Source organism: Rhinatrema bivittatum, chromosome 8 (assembly GCF_901001135.1).
Source record: "Rhinatrema bivittatum chromosome 8, aRhiBiv1.1, whole genome shotgun sequence".
NCBI lineage: Eukaryota > Metazoa > Chordata > Amphibia > Gymnophiona > Rhinatrematidae > Rhinatrema > Rhinatrema bivittatum.
In genome coordinates this window covers 212,571,227-212,592,688 of record NC_042622.1, presented here as the reverse complement: position 1 = coordinate 212,592,688, position 21,462 = coordinate 212,571,227, and the positions used below count along the sequence as shown (strand labels likewise).

The following is a 21,462-nucleotide window of genomic DNA, read 5'->3' as shown; positions in this document are numbered from 1 at the left end:
CTCGCCTGTCTATGGTTGAGATGCTGAGCATGACGGAGGTACTCCAGATTTTTGTGATCAGAATAAACAGTAATCTGATGTTGTGCACCTTCAAGCCAGGGGCGCCATTCTTCAAATGCCATTTTTATTGCCAGCAGTTCTTTATCCCCAATGCCGTAGTTCTTCTCCGCTGGCGAGAAGCGTTGGGAAAAGAATGAACAGGGATGCAAGATCTTTGAATCACCGGTCTGGCTTAGCACGGCCCCTACACCTACATCAGAGGCATCAACTTCCACAATGAAGGGTTGCGTAGGGTCCGGATGGCGGAGACATGGTTTGCTTTGAAAGGCGTCTTTTAACTTCTGGAACGTGGTCACAGCTTCCATAGACCAATTAGCAGCGTTGGCTCCCTTCTTAGTTATTGCTGTTAATGGAACATTCAATGAAGAATAATTTTTAATAAAGGTCCGGTAGTAGTTGGTAAATCCCAAAAATAGTCTTAGAGCTTTTAGACCAGTGGGTTGTGGCCATTTCTGAATACTCTCAAGCTTCTGAGGGTCCACTTGGAATCCATTGTTTGAGACAATGTAACCTAAGAATGGCACAGATTCTTTATGAAATTCACATTTAGCCACCTTGGTGTACAAGTGGTTCTTGCGAAGTCTCTGCAGAATTCTTTTGACATCTTCCTGATGGGATTGCAGGTCCTGGGAAAATATCAAGATGTCGTCTAGGTAGATGACACATTGGTAGAGTAAATCATGCAGAATGTCGTTCATCATGTTTTGGAAGTCAGCCGGGGCGTTGCACAAACCGAAGGGCATCACCAGGTATTCAAAGTGTCCATCCCGAGTATTAAAAGCAGTCTTCCATTCATCGCCAGAGCAGATGCGAACTAGATTATACGCTTCTCTGAGGTCAAGCTTGGAGAATATCTTGGCTCCCTGTAACACACTGAATAGCTTCGAGATGAGTGGTAAAGGGTAGCGGTCCTTTATGGTGATCTCATTTAGACCTTTGTGGTCAATGCATGGATGTAACATTCTGTCCTTTTTACCCACGAAGAAAAATCCTGCGCCAGCAGGAGACTTAGATGGTCTTATGAAGCTTTTCTGGACATTCTCCTGGATGTAATCAGACATCGGCTTATTCTCCACTACGGAGAGGGGGTAGACCCTTCCTTTGGGTGGTTCCGTATTTGGCTTCAAATTAATTGTGCAGTCGTATGATCTGTGTGGAGGTAACACATCAGCAGCTTCTTTTGAGAATACATCTTGGTAAGATACATATTGAGACGGCAACCCAGGCAACAATGGAGTGGTTGGCATGCATGGTACTGGAGAGACTTCCATTAAGCATTTGCCATGACAATCCGGACCCCAACGTGAAAGTTCCAAAGTGGACCAGTTGAATTGTGGCATGTGTTTCTGCAGTCATGGTAGCCCAAGTACCAAAGGGTGCATGGCCTTCTCTAGCACAAAGAAGGAAATAGTCTCTGTATGAAGAGCATCGGTACGTAAGCTCACTGGTTCTGTAAGCAGAGTTACTTCACCCAGTAAGGGCTCTCCATGAATAGAGGACAATATTAATGGAGGCGTCATAGTAGTGGTAGGGATCCGCAAATGTTCCACTAGACGTTTCAAAATGAAATTTCCCCCTGCCCCAGAGTCCACTAAAGCAAGGGTCTGATATTCCAAAAGGCCCGCAGATTAAAGACACTGGAAGAGAGAGTGGAGGAGAGGGTGCAGTTAGACCTAAGAAGAGTCCTCCCACAGGACTTAGGTCTGCCAGTTTCCCAAACATATAGGGCATGTTTGTACAGCATGACCAGCTTGTCCACAATACATGCATAGTCCCAACCTCTTTCAGAATCATCTCTCTTTAGAAGTCAAATGACTGCTGCCCAGTTGCATTGGTTCTTCTTGGCCAGCAACAGGCCCTGGGAGTGTAGGCCTGGGTACAGACTTGACACAAATCTCTCCCTGGAGTGGTCTTCTGGGACTCTTGACCTCTTGAACTTTGTTGCAAATTCGATCAATCTTTGCTTCCAACGTCATAAGTTCCGCTAAGGTCTCAGGCATCTCACGAGTCACCAGTTCATCTTTCAACCAGGAGTTCAGGCCTTCAAAAAACAGGGTTTTCAGACACCTAGGGTCCCAATGTAATTCAGAAGCCAACGTCTTGAATTCAATGGTGAAGTCTGGTAAAGGTTTGTTACCTTGTTTTAGATGAACCAAAGCTGATCCTGCTATTGAGTACCGGGCAGGGTCATCAAATACTGACTTAAACAGTTCAAGAAACCTGACAAGATCATTCAGGATAGGATCATTGTGCTCCCACAGCGGTGAGGCTCAAGCCAGCGCTCTTCCGTCCAGATACGAAAGGATATAGGTGGTCTTGGCATATGCTGTGGGGAAATGGTTAGGTTGCAGAGAAAAGTGCATGCAACATTGATTAATAAATCCTCTACACTTCCAAACTTCACCCGCGAAGCGTGTCGGAGCAGATAGAGGCACTGTAGATTTGACTGTCACTTCTGGCGGTGTAACGTCTTTACCTGCGGCAGTTGGTGCATTCATCTGTGCGTGTAACTGGTTAAAAGCAACAATCAAGTTGTCCAACAAATTCTGTTCGTAGATTCGCTGGGCCAGGCCTGGATGGCCTGCAAAGCAGTGAGCTGAGCCGAATCCATGGAGTTAGCAATCTGTTATGGTTATGGGGTGTTGGAGTGGATTCTTGGGTACTGCGGTGATGGCCACTCCCACAGGGAGGCGCCCTGTGAGGAACCGCAGTACTAGGCTAGACTCTATACACGCAGACACAGAGAAGGCAGTGAAGGTAACCCAGCAGAAGTAGTCCAGGGGTCTTCAGCAGAGGAGACCAGTCTCACACTTGAGTAGGTGATTAGGCAGCGAGTTGTAGCGGGGACAGGTCCCGGATGCAGACACAGAGTGCTGAAGTTGAAGGTGAGACAGAATGAAAAGATTAGTACTCACTGAAGCAGAAGCTGTATTGTTGGAAGTCCTGGCAGGCAGAAGTTGATCAGTGGCAGGCACCAGATTAGGGAGAGCATGTTCTTATGCACTCAAGGAGTGAGTACCCGGTTTCCCAAGATAGGTACCTGAAATAGAGCAGAAGGGCTCCCGAGGCGTGGGTACCCAGGTTAGTGAAGAAATACCCCGAAGGGCAGAGAGAGCTTCCTGCGGCAGCTAGGAAGAGGCAGAGCAGCTTAGACCGGAGGCAGTCCAAACCAAATCAATCCAATCCTTGCTAACGCAGTTTGTTAGCAAACAAAGGGCAGGCTAAATACCAAGATGTGATGACGTCACTTGGAAGGGATGTCCCTGAGGTTCCCGCCGTGATGTGGATATAGGCCTGGGTGGCGTGAGCGTGCACACCCTAGGAGGCCCTCACGAAGATCATGGTGAACACCGTCACCGATCTGGGGACACAGGAGAGAGCGGCATGAAGACGCGGCAGCAGCCATCTTCCTAAGGCTTGAGGAGAGAGAAGGAAAAAAGGCGAGGCACAGAGGTCGAAGCCGTCTGAGACCGATGGACGCAACAGTCCTCTTTCGATCTCCCTCCTTCCTGTACAGGATCCGTTCTCCCACAATGCCCAGTCCTGACTCTTTTCTTCGCCCTTCCTCTCTATCCCTAATCCTCTCTCCTTGTCCTCTCCCCACCCCCATCTCTGGTCCTCTCTCGTCTTGACCCCTTCCTTCCCATCCCTGGTCCTCCCGCTGTTACTTGTCAGAGGCGGCAGGTCCGGGCCCCCTGTCAGCAGCGCGGCATGGCAGCCTCCGTCGGCAGCAGCACAGGCCGACTTTTAGCGCGCCCAGGCTCCGCCCCCTCTATGATGTGTTGACGGCAGGACTGGATGTTCCCACGTTTGCGCAGGAACGTTGGACATTTAAACTCCTGAGCCCAGCACAGCATTGCCTCAGCTACACGCTTGCTTGTGCTGGTGCTCCCCCTGCGTTCTAGTGTTCCTTGCCTGTTGTGACTTTGGCCTGCTTTGGATCTTCCCTGTCTGCTGCCTGCCTCGACCCCAGATTAGATTTGGACCTTGTTTGCCTGCTGTCTGCTCAGACTTGGACTGTGTTTTGATTATCTGCCCGCTACCTGCCTCGACCCCGGATTGGATTTGAACTTTCTCTGCCTGCTGTCAACCACGGGTTAAGGTAAGACTGTCATCTACGAAGGGATTCACTACAAATTCCATAACACCCTCTTGCTCTCATCCCTGGTTTTTTCTCCTGCTCTCTTATCTCCTCCACCTCTGGTCCTCCCTCCCCATCCCCAATCCTCCCTTCAGCTTCCTTCTACTCCATTGCTGGCTTCTCTCCCACTCCCTATCCTCCATTCCAAGCCCTCAACACCACTTCCTTCACCCCATGCCTAGTCTGTCTCCTGATCCTTCACATCCCCCCTTCCATCTCTGATCCTCTTCCGCCCCCATTCCTGGTCCCCACCTGCCTTTCCCCTCATCTCTGCTCTTCTCTCAAGCTCACTTCTTCTCTCCCTCTTTCCAGTCTTCCTATCTTGCAACCTTTTCCCATGCCTGGTTCTCTTTCCTATTCCCTCCCCCATCTCTTTCTCTCCTCGGTCCCTCTCCAATCCTCTCCCATTTTCTTCATGTCCCCAATCTGTCTTTCCTCCTGTTCTCTTCCCTTCTTTAGCTTTCTCCTGCTCCCTTTCCCCCTATCCCCAGTACTTTCCCCTAGTCCCTCCCTTATGCAGGCTTCTCTTGCTTCCTTCTGCCATCATTCATGGTCTACCATTCAATTTCCTTACCCGCTTGCCCCAATCACTGGTTTTCTCTCTCTCATTCTTCACCCCCTCCCATTCCCAAGCCTCTTTCCCACTCCTACTCTCATTCCCTTTCACCCCATCTCTTCTCTCCTGCTCCCTCTCCAACTCCACTTCTGGTAACCTTAACTTGAATGAATACAAGCAGCTGGCTTCCTAATCACTGTAGCTCCTCTTATCTCCACATACATATCAGCTGCTTGCCACAGCTCCCCTCCCATTCTTTATGGCCCTCAATATGAGTGTGTTGTTTGTGGCAAGGATGATGCCAGTAGCACAGCAGACTTGGGGCTTCTTCCATCAGACATAGCAGCATGAGGATATCGAGAGGAAGCACAGAGAGTCCAAGCAAGGTGGACTGAGCACTGCCTATGCATTTACCAGGCAGGAAAACAAGTGCGCAAGAATGCTGTATGGGATAAACTGATGGAGGGGTAGAGGTGCGTGATACTTTGGGCTTGTATTGATAGTGTCAGGAGATTAGGTCTTAGAACTATAGCTACTGGCAAACTGGTATTGCTAAGCAGAGGGCAGACAGGGTGAAAAGCTCCTACAGGCTAGAAGTGGTCCACAGACCATAGTTTGCAAACTTCAGCTTTAAAGTGTCAATTGCAACCCTCAGTTCCAGGAAACTAATATATTTGCTTTCCCAGATGGACCAAGGGCACTGAGAACATAAAAGCATGAAGCCTTTGAGTATGAGCATCCCACCCCAAACAGGAGGCATCTGTTTTCGGAACAATTTGGTGAGAAGGAATTTGGAAAGGCAATCATTTGATCAGGTTGGCATGGGAAAGCCACTAAATCAAGGTGTCTCTGAGCTGACATATAACTCAGATGCGTTCCTCTAGTGATGAGTGACTTGATTCCATTGGGACTAAGACATGGAGATATGCTATGAGGGTAAAATGATTTATTGATGCCATATGGCCCAAGACCCTCAACAGAAGTAGATGTCTACTGACAAACATTTCCATAGGCTCTCACCTGAATCATGTCTATCAGAGCCCCAAAGAACAAAGGAAGAGGGCAGAGATAATTTCAGAAGCTCTTTGTCAGGTGACAAAAAGGAACAGAGGCACTTGGTTTCCAAGAGTTGTAATGTCAAAAGTCAGTTTTACAGTCTAGGGGAATCTCTTCTGTCTTGGCATGCAATAGGGCATAAAACCAATTATTTTGACTCTATTAGGGATGCTGATGGTTTGATAAAAGTAAAATTGCTTACTGTAACAAAAGTCCTCCAAAGATAGAGTTTACCAGTCACACAAGTGTGTCTCATGAAAGTGCTCAGAGCCAAACAAACATCTATTCCAAAGCTGTCTGAAAAGGCCTACAAGATTTTACCACACCGAAGGAGAGTTTCTGTACTTTTGTGGCCCCTCTGCTCCCCTCAGTTCTTTAAATGAGGGAGAACAACTCTTAAAGGGAAGGGTTTGTATGAATGTTGAACTGCTGTCTTCAGAATACACCTGTTACAGGCAAATAGTTCACTATCATAACACCAGTGCTTGCTGTGGTGGTCTTTCATAAGATCCACCATCTCCTTCACCTTATTTCCAAAAAGATTACCCTCACTATATCACATGACAGCATGAACAAAAAAGGGGGGGAAAATAAACCATCAACAAAATCATTAATGGATAGGAAAAACATGTTTTTGGGGTAAACATTTATTTCTATATCTGGGAAAGTCCGAGTTCTGCTCACCCTGAGAGTAGCAGAGGTGGGGGAAGAGGGAAGGCTGTGCAGACTCTCTTTCTTCCTCCACCCCTCAGGGAACATCTTAATATTTTCTATCAGACAATAAAATAGTTTACAACCTTTGGTATCTCTGGTTTGATTTTCTGCTCAGCATTTTTTTCTATCCTTATCTTCATTCCTTTCTGTCTCTCTCTGATGTCCTCCTTCCTTTTTCTTTCCTGTTTCAGTTCTAGTCTTTCTTCCTTTTGTTTTTATCTCTTTCCTTCAGCACCTCAGGGCCAGTGGAAGCACTAGGTGGTTGCCAAGAACAAAAACCCTAATATCTATTGGAATTTTGCTTTCCTTGTGTTCCTGTGGCTCTACTGATTAGTATCCTGCCTCTGATTTCTCTTCAAGTCCCAGGGTTCCTGACACTAGCCCAGGTTTGAACAATTTGGTGAACAGGAATTTGGAAGGATAAACCCTGAGTCAAACTGGAATGGAAAACCATCAAGATAGGGTATCTCTGAGCTGCTCTGTGAAACAGATGTTCTCCTGTGGTTCCCAAGTGGCTCAATTCCACTAGAATTTGAAGGTAAATTGGATTTGTCTCATAAAAGAGACATGTTATGGGTGTTGTAGGGGGTGTGAAGGCCATGAGACCCAGCAGTCTCAACACAGAGCATGCTGATGTCTGCTAATTCTGAAGTACTCCTTTCACCGCAGTCATTATATCATGAACTGTTTTGCTAGGAAGGTTGGCCTTGGCCTAAATCATGTTTAATAGAGACCCTACAAATTGCAGTTGTAATGTCAAATGGGATTTGGTATGATTTGATGATAGTGACTGCAGAAGGGGACTTATAATGCGCAAGGAAATCATCTCAGATTTTTCTTTTTAGAAATGTATTCAAGGCCCTTTAGGTTTACAATGGGATAAAGTGCCCCAGTTTTTTGTTTTGTTTTTTTTTTTTGGGGGGGGGGGAGGGGGGGGACACAAGGAAATATCTGGAGTAAAATCTTTGCCTTCTCTCCTGCAGTGAGATAGGCTGACAGACTCAATCACTCTGGTCTGCAGAACGGAGATGATTTTGACCTAACCAGATACTGATACTAATTAAGCACTAAAGTGTCAATTTTTACAGGGTTTGGAGTCAGGCACCTAAATTGACTCCTTTGAAAACTGATTAGGGCTGAGTTTCTACAGGTAGGTGCCTACAAAGTGGGTGGCTGTGGGGGCAGAGTTAGGGAAGGGGGAAAAAAGATAGGGACTTAGCACTGATTTTCAGTCCTAGGCATATAATTTAGGATCCTAATTCAAGGCAACTAAACTGAAGGCCTAAATTTAGGAAGCTGTTTTAGGAACATTTTCAGTTGAAAACTTAGGTCCCTAAATTCAGCTGAAAATCCTCCCAAATTTAGGTAGCTACAGCTTAGGCACCCAAGTGAGTGTTGTTTGAAAATATACCCCCCTAAAGCTCTTCTGGTAGGGTGGAGGGAATTTCAATAAGTGTAATTTCTAGCTGTCTCTTATAATCCAGAGGACCTAGGTATCTGGGGGTTACAACAGGCCAATGGTTTACAAAAAAATTCAATCTCTTCTTATAGGGAGGTCCTCCAAAACCCAGAATGGAACATTTGCTGTAGTCAGTTGAAAACCTGCTCCGGGTTTTGACTTGAAAGCTACGTGTAGCTTAGAGCTTCTTTGTTCATGTTGATGAGGCCTTGAGCCCTGTTGACAGAGACATGCTCAATTCATCTCTTTGTAAATAATTTTAGCTGTTATTAACCTTTTCCTTTATTTTCCCTCTTCTCCTAGTTCAACAGACCTTGTTATTTGTAACTGCTTTCTTCTGCATTATAGTTCCAGTTTGAAGTCTATTTTGCATCCCTGTTTAACTATAAACCAGCATGATGTGATTGTATCATGAATGCCGGTATATAAAAACCTTAAATAAATAAATAAATAAACAAACAAAGTGATGCCTGGGAAGCATTCCTTTTGAATAGAAAAACCGCTTCCAAATCTATCCACAGTGGATCCTCCAGGATGTGGAGAATGGTTCAAGAGTGGACGTGGTTAGGGCCTGAAGCTTGCTGTGGTGGTCTTTCTTAAGATCCACCGTCTCCTTCACCTTATTTCCTCACTACATCACATGATAGCATATCTTTCCTGCACATCCTTCTTGAAACACACAAACATGAGTGGAATATCAATACTCATAACAGAGGCTCTATGCCTTCTTGAAAGCATTACAGCTTATACAGACCAAGCGCTTGTCTCACTCCTCATCAGTCTCCAATAGTCTGAGGAATTCTGCTTGTTTCTCTTCAGGGAGAAACCGGATGAATTTCTGAGCCACTATCAAGAGCGTGTGCTAGTGCTGCATCGTACAGAACTAGTAGTATAATATGTGGAACTGCAGCATAGCATTCTGGTTCTACTTCTTCCTGAAAAGAGCATCAAGATCTGAGAATCCCATCCCAAAGGAACCAAAATATGAGTTCTTGATTTTCTCATTTCAGGATGGATTTGACAACCACATTCTGGTATGGCCCAACTGGGCTGGTTGAATGCTTTAGTTGCCTTAACATGGTACTTGGTGTCTGTCTTCTTATTAACAGGAAATACAATATATGCAGAGTTTCCCATTTTCTCTCCCATATATCCTAAAAGAGAAGGTGGAGTGATACTGCCACCAATTATTTGTGGGCATCCAGGTATTTGAAAAGGTTAAGAAGAGGTGCCCTTGGGCTCACAACAACATAGTAACGATGGCACAAAAAGACCAAATGGTCCATCTAATCTGCCCATCAATTTGCTTATGGTAGTAACTGGTGCTCCATGCAGATTACCCCAGGCTTTCTGTTGAGAGTAGTAACTGCCGCTCCATGTAGGATACCCCATGCAGAAATGTTATACCTTCCCTTTCTTTAAGTCTTTAGGGATCCACAGTATTTATTCCAAGCTCTTTTGAATTCATTAATTGTTGTCTTCATTACCTCTCTGGGAGGTCATGCCAGATATTGGTTCTTAGTCATCCCCCTTGGAGTGTCAAATCGTGATCCCTCGTTCGACTCTTTCCTTTCCAGCAAAAAGATTTGAAGTTTGTGCTTCATTGAAACCTGTCAGGTATCTGAAGCTCCCTAAAAACTTGACTAGTATCTACTTTCTGCCTCCCTCCCTATTGCTTCAAAGCAGGAATTGAACCTGCAGCAATAGCAGGACTTCAACTCAAAAGAAATCACTTTGGCCATTTTCTAACACAAAAAGATGGGATGATCTGTATCCTGTCTGCGATAGAGTTGGCCCTTTGGGGAGGACAAAAGGACATACAGGCAAGGCTAAAGGACTCTTCAGACTTGAATTAAAAAAGGAGTTATGAAGTCTCAGAACATTTCATCAATGAAGCTGAAGAACTATCAGTCTTAAAAGTAGTTGTCAGGACCCCCATCTGGGTCATGGGCAGCTGAGGATTGGGGGCCCTATTTAATGAATTCATAGCTGATACAAAATGGAGACAAGGTCCAGAAGCAGGTTGCAAGAACTGTTTTAATGCTAGTAGATTCTCACAGCATCTTTCACAACCTAGCAAATCCTTACAGTAAAAAGAGTCCAAACCCAAGAGCTTCAGTACCAATCAGGAGCCCAGGCAGGCAAGTGAGACAGGGATAAGGTAAGGTCAAGATCACAGTCAGGCACCAGGTTCATATCAGGTTACAGAAGCAAATTGAGGACCAATAAATCTGCCAGAAATCCAGCTCAGAGAAACCCTCAAATATTCTATGCTCAGGGTCCTGCTGGACCAATCCAATAAAAGACAACAGGATGGGCACAGACACAGAACCAATAAAAACTAGAAACACAAAGTATCAGTCCAAGCCACACCAAGGCTGCATACTTACAACACTCGCTTGGAGCATCAGAGCTGGCTGGTGCCAAAAGGCAGGAGAGAGGCTTCATCTTAGTGCGTTTAGCATCAAAATAGGCAAAGTGAAGCTCTAAGTGTGGATTAGGGATGTGAATCGTTTTTTGACGATTTAAAACAATCGTCAGATATATTTTAAATCGTCAAAAATCGTTAGAGCCACGATACAATAGCAATTCCCCCGATTTATCGTCAAAAAATCGTAAATCAGGGGAGGGCGGGAAAACCGGCACACCAAAACAACCCTAAAACCCACCCCGACCCTTTAAAACAAATCCCCCACCCTCCCGAACTCCCCCAAAATGTTTTAAATTACCTGGGGTCCAGTGGGGGGGAGGGTGTGTCCCGGCGCAATCTCCCGCTCTCGGGCCACGGCTGCGTTAATAGAAATGGCGCCGGTAGCCCTTTGCCCTTACCATATGACAGGGCGAAGGTAGCGCCGGTGCCATTTTGGTTCCTGTCACCCGACGTCACGAGTGCAGATCGCTCCCGGATCCCCGTTGGCCCCCTAGGGACTTTTGGCCAGCTTGGGGGGGCCTCCTGACCCCAACAAGACTTGCCAAAAGTCCAGCGGGGGTCCGGGAGCAACCTCCTGCACGCGGGCCGTATTGCCAATATTCAAAATGGCGCCGGCGCTACCTTGCCCTCACTATGTCATACCCGTATGACATAGTGAGGGCAAATGTAGCGCCGGCGCCACTATGTCATACAACCAGGGGAGAGCCAAAGCATCTATGCCCTCCGAGTCGATCCGGAAGAACCAGGGCCATCGGGGGGGGGGGGGGGGGGTGTCAGGGACAGGGGCCACCCCCGAACCCACCCACACCCGAACAGACCCCGAAGGCTCCGCGGCCGGGCAAACAGGGTACAACAAGGGGCGTGGAATTTTTTAGCCGGGGGGGGGGGGGCCAGAAAAAATGAGCCCTGGATTTCTCGGGGGAGGGGGTGTCAGGGACCACCTCCAGGGAGGCCTCGGGGCTCAAATCTGGGGGAAACGTGCAAAAATCCGGCTCCCCAGCTCCAAATTGGGAGCTGCCGAAAAATCCAAAATGGCCACCATTCCCGGGCTTTGCCGACCGGGGAACGGCCTGGCCATGCGCTGGGGATTTGATCCCTGGGCTAAATTTGCCTGCCCTGCCGAGGAGGGGCCTTCCTAGGCAGGCAGGCAGGCAGGCAGGCTGAGCAGAGCCCCTCACGCGATACGCACACCGAGGGCTGCCCACAAGCAAGGCAGGCTGCTGGCCGCAGCATCCGCAATGAAGAGGAGCCACGCTGAAGAGAAAAAAAAGCTAAAAATAGCCTTGATTGGCAGCCCGCCGGCAGGAGCGCAGGCAGGGGAGTGAAGCCTGCTCGCTCCTGTCTGTCTGCCTGCCAGTTCGATCCCAGGTAAGGGCCAAGAATAAAATTACTAATAAATTAGAATGTTATTTGGTTTATCAATTTTATTATTTTACTTTTTTTTTTTTTTCAAACGCAGACTGAGCACCACAATGGAGCCCTATGCTCCCTAGGCAGCCGGAGGGGGGAGATGAAGACTGGACCAGCCTTGGTCCCCACACAGGGGGGAGACGAAAGACTGGACCACCAGCAGGAGACGGGAACGTCTCCTGCACAGAAAAAAAGTTAAACTCCTTCCCTATATTTTTCTTTCTTTTTTTTTTTTTTTTTTACAGAAAAAAATCCAATCAAGATCCCTTGATCCGCTTGATCAAGAAGAAAAGAAGGCTGACTAGCCTAAATCAGGAGACCGAAGGGTGAGCTGATCCACCTGCTGGAGACAGACAAATACTGAAGGGTTACAGGATAGGCTCTGTCCTCATATAGGATATCCTTCAAGTTTTAGTCTGACTCCACCTGCTGGAAAGGAGGCTCAACCCACGGTCTGGACTGATCCGGGTACGTGCAGGGAATTACAGAGAATTCAAGAAACTTAAATAGCTGAAAAACCTATGAAAACATTTTTTTACAGAATGAAAGTGCAAAGAAACCAGGAAGACGTAGGGGCCACAATCTTGTATGTCCAATATTTCCAACAGACAAAAATGAACTGAGGGTAGCAGCAGGACCACAGCAGCATAAGAACTGCCATGCAAGTGCAATAAAGGCCATTAGATTTTTTTCAAAATGCTCTGGAACAGATGTCCGTTTGGCGATGAACATGGTCATATATCTAATTTATGTGACTATGAACTGCTGGTCTTCAGAGAATGTCACTTTCAGGATGCTAAGCTAAATATGAGCATCTCTATAATGCTGGTATACATTTTTTTAAAGAAAACTAATGTCTATCTTTAAAGAAGCAGGGGAAAAAAAAGCCCTAAAGGGAGATGGTATGGGGAATATTCAGTTGAGCAGTGATACAATAAGGAGTTCATTAGAATGCAGTGTATAAGAATAAGGTAAAACCTGAAGAGAGAGGCCTTGCAAGGGGTTTGAAAGTTTTTACACTGTACCATTTTAATTTGCACAGACCAAGTTTACCTATTCACCATATCATCTGACGAACCGTCTTGTGCTCGGCATATCTCATTTCTCTAGCCAAGCTGCTTACCCTTACATGGTGGGCAACTTTCTGGAGCTCCGCTGCTTCACTGCTAAAAGGAAGGACTGAGAAATCCACTCTCAAATTCTATTACAAATAGTTTAATTTTAAAAATATTCTATTCAGTGCTAAAATATTTCTTCACTTACAGTAGACCATTTTTTATTCTCTTCAACAATTTCCAAACAAAAAATAAATCACAAAAATCTATTTCACATGCAGATTTAAGAGAGAAATAATACTTTCCATGACATCCAATGAAGGAAAAAAACTTGGAATAAACACACAAGAATATTTCCCTGTATCCAACAGAGAACTCTGAGCAAAGAAAGTATTGCCCCATGTCCCAGAGCTAGAGGAACTCTGAGCAAACACACAAGAATATATCTCTCCAGGCCCAGAGACAGAGGAAATCTGGACATGAACAGCAGCATCTCCTTGCGTCTCATAGAGAAAAGCTCTTGAGCATACAGAGAGGGTCTCTGAGCAAAATATGCAACAAAGTGTCTTCCAATATCCCTGGGGAGGAACTCCTAGTGAAACACACATAAGTGCCTCACTATGCCCCAAAGACAAAATTAAGAAAAAAAAGCATCTCCTCACATGGTTAGATCAGGATGTACTGTTTATAAGGAGCCTGAGCACAAGTAAGCTATGCAATCCTATCCGGACAGTGAAGATTAATCCTGCCAGCATGAGCACTACTTCTGCATTTCCTAGTAAGCAGGGAAATGCTGTCAGAACTGAATAAGCACTGCACATCCAAGTCTAAGTTATAAACTGGCTGTGAAGTCATATTGTTGCTTCTTTCCCTCTAACCCAAGGGGAGACATCTCCAACATTCCCAAGCTGCTGCACAGGCTGGGCTGATCTCAGCCTCAGCCTAAAGATACTATACTCTCCCACAATATTACTGTAAACACCTTCACAATAACTAGTCTTGAAATAGAGATCTTTCAAAAATGGACACCTTAATAAAACAATAGCTTTTTAATTGTTTTACTTAGAAAAAAATGAAAATGTGTCTAGATTTGGCGTTTGGAATTTTTAGGCGTATTAGAAATAAGAAGTTAGCCAAGGCCTCACACATGTTGGTTCGTTCAGTAGATGGCACAGCACAGCGTTCAATGCATGGCATGATTGCTCTTTCAGTAAATGCACAGCAGCATTTTCAGCCAATGGCAGGGTGGCAATTTCAGTGGATGGTGCAGAGTTGTTTCCAATGCATGGCACTATAGCACTTTCATGGATGGCATAGGAATGCTTCCAGCACAGGGCACGACTACTCTTTCATGAATGGCACAGATGGCAGATAATGCAACAGGACCTTCAGCAGATAGCATGTATTGCTCAGAAAATAAGCTGATCTACTGCATTAGAGCAAATTATACCCATCTATAGCTATGCTTGTGGCATAGGAAATCTTGTCTAACATAAACCATCCTCTGCTGACTGCTGTTTGAGACTTCTGCACAGATGCTGGAGGGTTCCAAGCTTTGGCCTCTGGGGCTCATGGTTTGCTGTTACCAGCTTTGCATTTAATTCCCTCATCTCTTCAGTCCCTCTCAGAATACAGGATAACGCCTGAGTTTCTTGGAGATGCTTCTCTGAGAATCAAGGTTTCCCAAAGTCCCACTCCTATCAGTAACAAAACCTTGGTTCATCTAGAGATCTCCTGGGACAGTTAATGCAGGTCTGTAAATATGAAACACTAAGCCTAAGTTACAGGGAGAGTGTGCAGAGAATCTATGAAATCAGGATCGGAGCACTGTGCAAATACAGAATAATCAGTTCAAGAACAGTGACCATAGTTGCTTTTGCCTAGGGAGCCAGGATATCCTGCTTGAGGCAGCCAGAATACTCCAGACCTACAATTTTTGCAAATAGTGCGGGATACACCAGTCTTGGTCCTGGCCAAGGAACAGTGAAAATATTTCAGCCCTTCTGCTGTCAGGGGCAGTAAGGATTATGCAAGCTCACTACATACAAACAGGACAAATTAATCACGTTGCATCCTCAAGGCCTCACCACAGGGTCAGTAGTTGTGCTACGCAGACTTTTGCCAGGCACACTTGAAACAGTTGCACCAGATGGCGTTACCAGCTCTCATATACAAGTTAGAAAGGGTGTGCCCTGGTGGTGCTCCAGTACAAATTGGTATAAAATAAATAGGGGTAATGTCCAGCAGGTCGTTGCACGAGTGCTGGCCAGCATCACATTACAGCGATCCTTCCAGCAGGAATGATGGGCTAGCTCTCTGAGACTGGGGGGAAGTGCAAGTTCTGTTCTGTGCATATCCTTTTCAGGGGTGGAGCACCAGGCTCTTCCTCCTCTTCTTCAGTTCCCTGTGAATACAGGAGGCAGTTAAGAGAAAGCAGCATGGGGAAAGAAGACATTTTATTATTTACAGTTATTCTTAACAGGCATGCCTGGCGCTGCTAGCTAGCAGCAGTATGAGTTTTCTCTCAGTATTGTGACCTTCCTCACAGCAATACCCTGTCAGTGACAGCCATGTGAGCTCACTCATTTCCTCCCATACCTGAGTTTTTGGGGGTCCTGGCTCTTCTTTCGTAAGAGTCGGTGGTTCATCTGCAACTTCGGAGAATGGCAAAGAGGGTTCTGAAAGGGAAAGGATGGAGGAACAATTACAGATCTAACAGCACCAAATGCACTTTTGCTCTTCTGTACTGTTTTTACTCTTCTCTTCCCTCATTGCTCCCTCTCACCTCTGGGCTGCCAGGCCAAATTCTTTCTATTTTCTGTCACCAATCTCTAGGCCAGAGCTTTCCCAACATTTCATGTTGCTGACACACGTTTTAGACAAACATAATTTCACGACACAGTAATTCAGTCTACTAGCAAACCAGAGGTTAAAGGTTAAACGAATGAAACATATTTCGACAATTTATGTATGTTTCCTTAAGTATATACATAAATAAAATGTTTCACGACACAACCTATCTCATAAAAACCTTTCATTTATATTAAAAATATATAATATTCCAAGATTAATGTAGAAATTACTTACCTGATAATTTCATTTTCCTTAGTGTAGACAGATGGACTCAGGACCAATGGGTATAGTGTACTCCTGATAGCAGTTGGAGACTGAGTCAGATTTCAATCTGACGTCAGCACTAGATATACCCGTGCACGAGGCTTTGCTCTCCAGTTTTCTCCTCGAAAAGCAATTATGGATATATGTGTGTTTGGATAATTTTGATTAACTTGGATAACTTTATTAACTTGATTACTCGGATTGGTTGACGTGGTTTCTAGCTGGAGACCACCAGGGCACTCAACTGAGAAGCGCCGACACCTGGTAATATGGGTGTCTGAACTAGAGATAAGGGTTGGCTTACCCGTGCTTGTGTTGCACTCGGGGGGAGGTTTCCCCGAGGATTCTTGATTACGAGGCAGCCATGGGCGGGGGGTGCTGAGTCCATCTGTCTACACTAAGGAAAATGAAATAATCAGGTAAATAATATCTCCATTTCCTAGTGTGTAGCAGATGGACTCAGGACCATTGGGATGTACAAAAGCTACTCCTGAACCGGGTGGGAGGCTGCCCATGGCCCATTTAGTACTGCCCTTGCGAATGCTGTGTCCTCCCTGGCCTGAACATCCAGGCGATAGAATCTCGAGAAGGTGTGGATGGAGGACCACGTCGCCGCCCGACAGATCTCTGCGGGTGACAGCATCTTGGTTTCTGCCCAGGACACTGCTTGGGCCCTTGTGGAATGGGCAGAGCCGGTGCAAGGGGATTGGGCGCCTTAGGCACCTTCAGCCTTGTGCCGCCCGCCCCCCTGTCGAGCCGCACCCAGCCTTGCCCCTGGTCGCAACCCCGACTCCTCCCCCTCCAAAAGAAAACTTACAAAATACCTGGTGGTCCAAGTGGGGGCCTGGGAGCAATCTGCTGCTCCCGGGGCCTCGGCTGCCACTAACCAAAATGGCACTGGTGGCTTTTAGCCCCTACCATGTGACAGGGGCTACCGGTGCCATTGGTTGGCCCCTGTCACATGGTAGGGGCTAAAGGCCACCAGCGCCATTTTGCTTAGTGGCAGCCGAGGCCCCGGGTGCAGCAGATCGCTCCCAGGACCTCCGCTGGACCACAAGGGGGGCATCGGGAGGGTGGCACGATGAGGCGGGGGCTGGCAGAATTTTGAAAGGGCACTTTTCGCCCTTTCAAAATTCTGCTGCCTGCTGTGGCACCCCCTAAATCGTGGCACCCTAGGCACAGGCCTAGCTCGCCTAGTGGTTCCTCCATCCCTGGGAATGGGCCTTGATTTGTAGAGGTGGAGGCTTGCCTGCCTCTATGTAGGCCGTCTTGATTACTTCTTTGATCCAGCAGGCTATGGTTGCCCACAAGGCCCTTCCCCTTGCTTCTTCCCACTGTGAAGAACGAACAGATGGTCCGTCTTTCGTACAGGTTTCAATCTTTCCAGGTATCGGAATAGGAGTCTGCCGACATTCAGGTGGCGAAGAAGTTGTGAGTCTTTCGAGTCCTTATGCTCATCTGGAGATGGCAGCGAGATCGTTTGGTTTAGATGGAAGTGAGAAACCATCTTTGGCAGGAAGGAGGGTACAGTGCGCAGCTGTATGGATCCCGGCGTGAATCTGAGGAACGACTCCTGGCATGATAGTGCTTGATGTTCGGAGATTCGAAGGGCTGAGCAGATTGCCACAAGGAATGCAGTCTTCAAGGTCAGGAGCCATAGGGACAGACCGAGAGTTGGTCTGAACGAAGCTCCCACTAGGAAGTCTAACACTAGATTGAGATTCCATTGGGGTATCGGCCACTTTAGAGGTGGCCGAATGTGCTTGACCCCTTTTAAGAAGCGGGAGATGTCTGGGTGGGCCGCTAGGCTGGTGCCGCTACCCTGGGTCTGAAGCTGGCCAGGGCGCCCAGTTGCACCTTGATGGAGTTGAGAGACAACCCTTTGTTCACGCTGTCCTGCAGAAATCCCAGAATCATGGGGATTTTGACTGTCCGTGGAAGGATGTCGCGGTCCTCTCATCAGGTTTCGAATATTCTCCATGCTCGTATATATGTTAAGGAGGTGGAGAACTTGCGCGCTCGGAGCAGTGTGTCAATCACTGGTCCCGAGTATGCACTCTTTTTGAGGTGAGACTTCTCAATGGCCAGACCGTAAGCGAGAATCTCGTTGGGTCTTTGTGGAGGATCGGTCCTTGCTGGAGTAGATCCCTGTGTGGAGGTAGGCGTAGAGGGTTTCCCGCCAGAAGTCTTCACATGTCCGCATACCACGGTCTTCTTGTCCAGTCCGGGGCCACTAGAAGTACCAGCCCTCTGTGGAGTTCTATCTTGCAGATGATTCCGCCCAGTAGTGGCCATGGAGGGAAGGGCGATGTGGGCGGCTGATATCCCTTGTAGGTTTGATTCTGCCCACGTCATTAGGAGCTCTATTTCCAGAGACACCTGCTGGCTTCTGGTTCCCCCCTGGCAGTTGATGTAGGCCACTGTTGTGGTGTTGTCCGACATGACTCTGACTGATTTGCCCCGGAGTCTGTGACTGAACCGTAGGCAGGCTAGTCTGACTGCTTGGGCTTCCAGACAATTTATGTTCCATGCTGACTCTTCTTTGTCCCACTGCCCTTGAGCCGTTAGCTCCTGGCAGTGGGCTCTGCATCTGTGGTGAGCAAGTCCATTCTGGTGGGGATAGGCTTGTTCCCTCGCTCAGATGGTCTTCTTGTAGCCACCATTGTAGCTGGTTCCGAACCTTTGCCAGTAGTCGGAGGGGGGCGGAGTAGTTTTGAGACATCGGGTTCCACCATGACAGTAGGGAATGTTGTAGGGGCCGCATGTGGGCCCTTGCCCATGGGACGACTTCTATGGTTGATGCCATGAGTCCGAGGACTTGGAGATAGTCCCACGCCGTAGGAAGAGTGGAGTTGAACAATGCTCGTAGTTGTTCCATCAATCTCCTTCTCCTTGTAGGGGGAAGGGTGACTTTGTTCCATTTGGTGTTGAACCGGACCCCCAGGTACTCTAGGGATTGGGAGGGCTGCAGGTGGCTCTTGGGTGTGTTGACGACCCACCTGAGGCTCAACAGTAGTTCCTTGACTCTGGTGGTTGCTTGATGGCTTTCCTCTGATTTCGCTCTGATCAGCCAATCGTCCAGGTATGGGTGCACGAGGCTTCGTTCTTTCCTCAGTGTCGCTGCTACTACCTCCATGATCTTGGTGAACGTTCGGGGAGCCGTAGCTAGCCCGAACGGTAGGGCACGGAACTAGTAGTGATGGCCCAATATCGTGAAGTGTAGGAAACGCTGATGGATGCGATGGATCGGTATGTGGAGAAAGGCTTCTGACAGATCCAGGGAGGTCAGGAATTCTCCCGGTTGTACTGCCTTTATGACCGAACGCAGGGTTTCCATATGGAAGCGGGGTACCTTCAGGTAGCGATTGACGGTCTTGAAGTCCAGTATGGGCCGGAATGTTCCCTCTTTCTTGGGCACGATGAAGTAGATAGAATAGTGCCCAGAATTTTGTTGGTGCGTGGGCGCCGGTGTTATTGCCTTTAGGGCGAGGAGTTTTGATAGTGTGGTTTCCACTGCCTTCCTCTTGGAGGGGTCGTGGCACAGAGAAATCACAAACTTGTCCGGGGGGATGCTGTGGAAGTCCAGGTAGTGTCCCTCTCGGATGATGGATAGGATCCAATTGTCCGACGTTATTTCAACCCATCTTTGGTAGAATAGGGCGAGTCTGCCCCCTATGATCTCTTCCTGTAGATGGATCTGCTGATTCTCATTGTGTGTTGCGGCTGGGGCCTGGTCCCGAGCTAGCTCCTCTTTTATTGTGTCTGTTACAAAAGGACTGTCCCCTGCCGGCGAGGCGAGGGGCTTGGTAAGTGTTTTTGTATGGTCTAAAACGCTGGGATCCTCTGCCCTTGGGTGCCCGGGGAGAGGGGCGTTGGTTACTCTTGTTTCTGTCCTCCGGAAGACGGGGTACTGAGGACTCGCCCCATTTGTCGGCTAATTTGTCCAGTTCGCTTCTGAACAGGAGTGTTCCTCTAAAGGGCATTCTCGTGAGCCTCGTCTTAGAGGTCACGTCGGCTGACCAGCATCGGAGCCAGAGCTGTCTTCTGGCTGCCACTATGGACGAGAGGCTCCTGGCTGAGATGCGTACCAAGTCTGAGGTTGCATCCGTGAGGAATGATATTGCCGGGTCTAATGCCTCAACTGGCGTAGTTGCGTCCCTGGCCATAGCCAGGCAGGCGTGTGATATCATGGCGCAGCAGGCAACCATCTGTAAGTTCATAGTTGATACATCGTAAGACTGCTTGAGGATGGATTCCTGCCGGCTGAAATTGGCATCCTTGAGTGAAGCTCCTCCCTCGATTGGTGCGCTTTGTGGTGGCACAGACCAGGGCGTCGACCTTGGGAAACCTCAGGAGTACCTTCATTGTAGGGTCCAAAGGATAGAGAGCTTCTAGGGCTCGCCCTCCCTTAAAGGTGGCCTCTGGAGCGTCCCATTCCAGGTCGATCAGTTGTTGTATGGCCTGTAGTGTAGGAAAATGGCATGAGGTCTGGCGGAGCCCGGCCAGGAAGGGGCTCGCCTTGGACTCTGCTGTGTTGCATGTGTCCGGGATGGCCAATGCACGGTATATAAAAGTTAAAAATAAATAAATATCTGCTATATTTGCCCTTGTGTGGCTGAATAAACTTCTACTTAACCAAATATGTTCAAAGATAATCCAGTTAAGTAGAGCTGTCAAAAAAGAAAAATATTCAAAGGGCCATGGCCCAATTATGCACTTCCCCCCACCTTATACATAAACAGTCAGCAACCCCAAAACAAGAACGATCCCTTCCTCCCTGCCACAACCTTTCCTGGTTTCATTAAAACATTTGCCATTCTCGCACCCCATCACACCAGAAACAGGCTCACCCCTCCCCCCATCCCTATCTCCCACTCCCCCGATGGGCAAAACAGATCCCTGCGGACAGCGAGGGTCTTATTCACCTGCTCCCAACAGCTCCAGCACTGCTTCTAATAGGCAGCACTGGAGGCGTAAACTACTGAATATTGGCCTCTAGGTTTTTTACTTGCAAATTTTCTCTCCTGGAGTCTCAGACTAGTCCAGACGTATGATTTGTTTTCTCCTACCAGCAGATGGAGACAGAGAATAAAAGCTTGCTGGAAGCAGCCTTACGAGGAACTGTGCCACCTGTAGCCTTTCACTATTAATCTACCATGATCAGGGGTAGGGTACTGAAGAAAAAATAACTCTGTGAACCTTTCAAACACGACTAACCCCCCACCAAAAGGATCCAAACACAGGTAGTACTATAAACCCGAGTCTCTGAGTCATTAAACACACAGATGAGCAGGACAATGCTAACCCAACACAGCAAAGTAAAGAAACCTTTGATGGTCCTTTCAAACTGGTATATAAAGATATGCCTCGGAGAGATCTAAGGATGTCAAAAAGCCACTATTACAAAGTGGAGAGACTCCATGTGAAAGTGAAGAACCCTCAAGGAAGCATTCATCTTCTTTA

At 47.3% G+C, this 21,462-nt stretch overlaps 1 protein-coding gene across 5 annotated transcripts in view; it reads right to left on the bottom strand.

Annotated features, from left to right (window-relative positions):
- Window positions 1–13,026: 13,026 nt before the first annotated feature.
- The window catches only part of BCL7B (BAF chromatin remodeling complex subunit BCL7B), a 120,745-nt gene continuing 112,309 nt past the window's right edge, over window positions 13,027–21,462 (bottom strand). For all 5 annotated transcript variants that reach the window (XM_029613039.1, XM_029613040.1, XM_029613042.1 and 2 more), the window contains 2 exons: window positions 15,481–15,560; window positions 13,027–15,286 (listed from right to left, as the gene is read on the bottom strand). In XM_029613039.1, coding sequence (XP_029468899.1) covers window positions 15,191–15,286; window positions 15,481–15,560 — 176 coding nt within the window. In that variant the 3' untranslated portion in view covers window positions 13,027–15,190. The remainder of the gene's footprint in view (window positions 15,287–15,480; window positions 15,561–21,462) is intronic.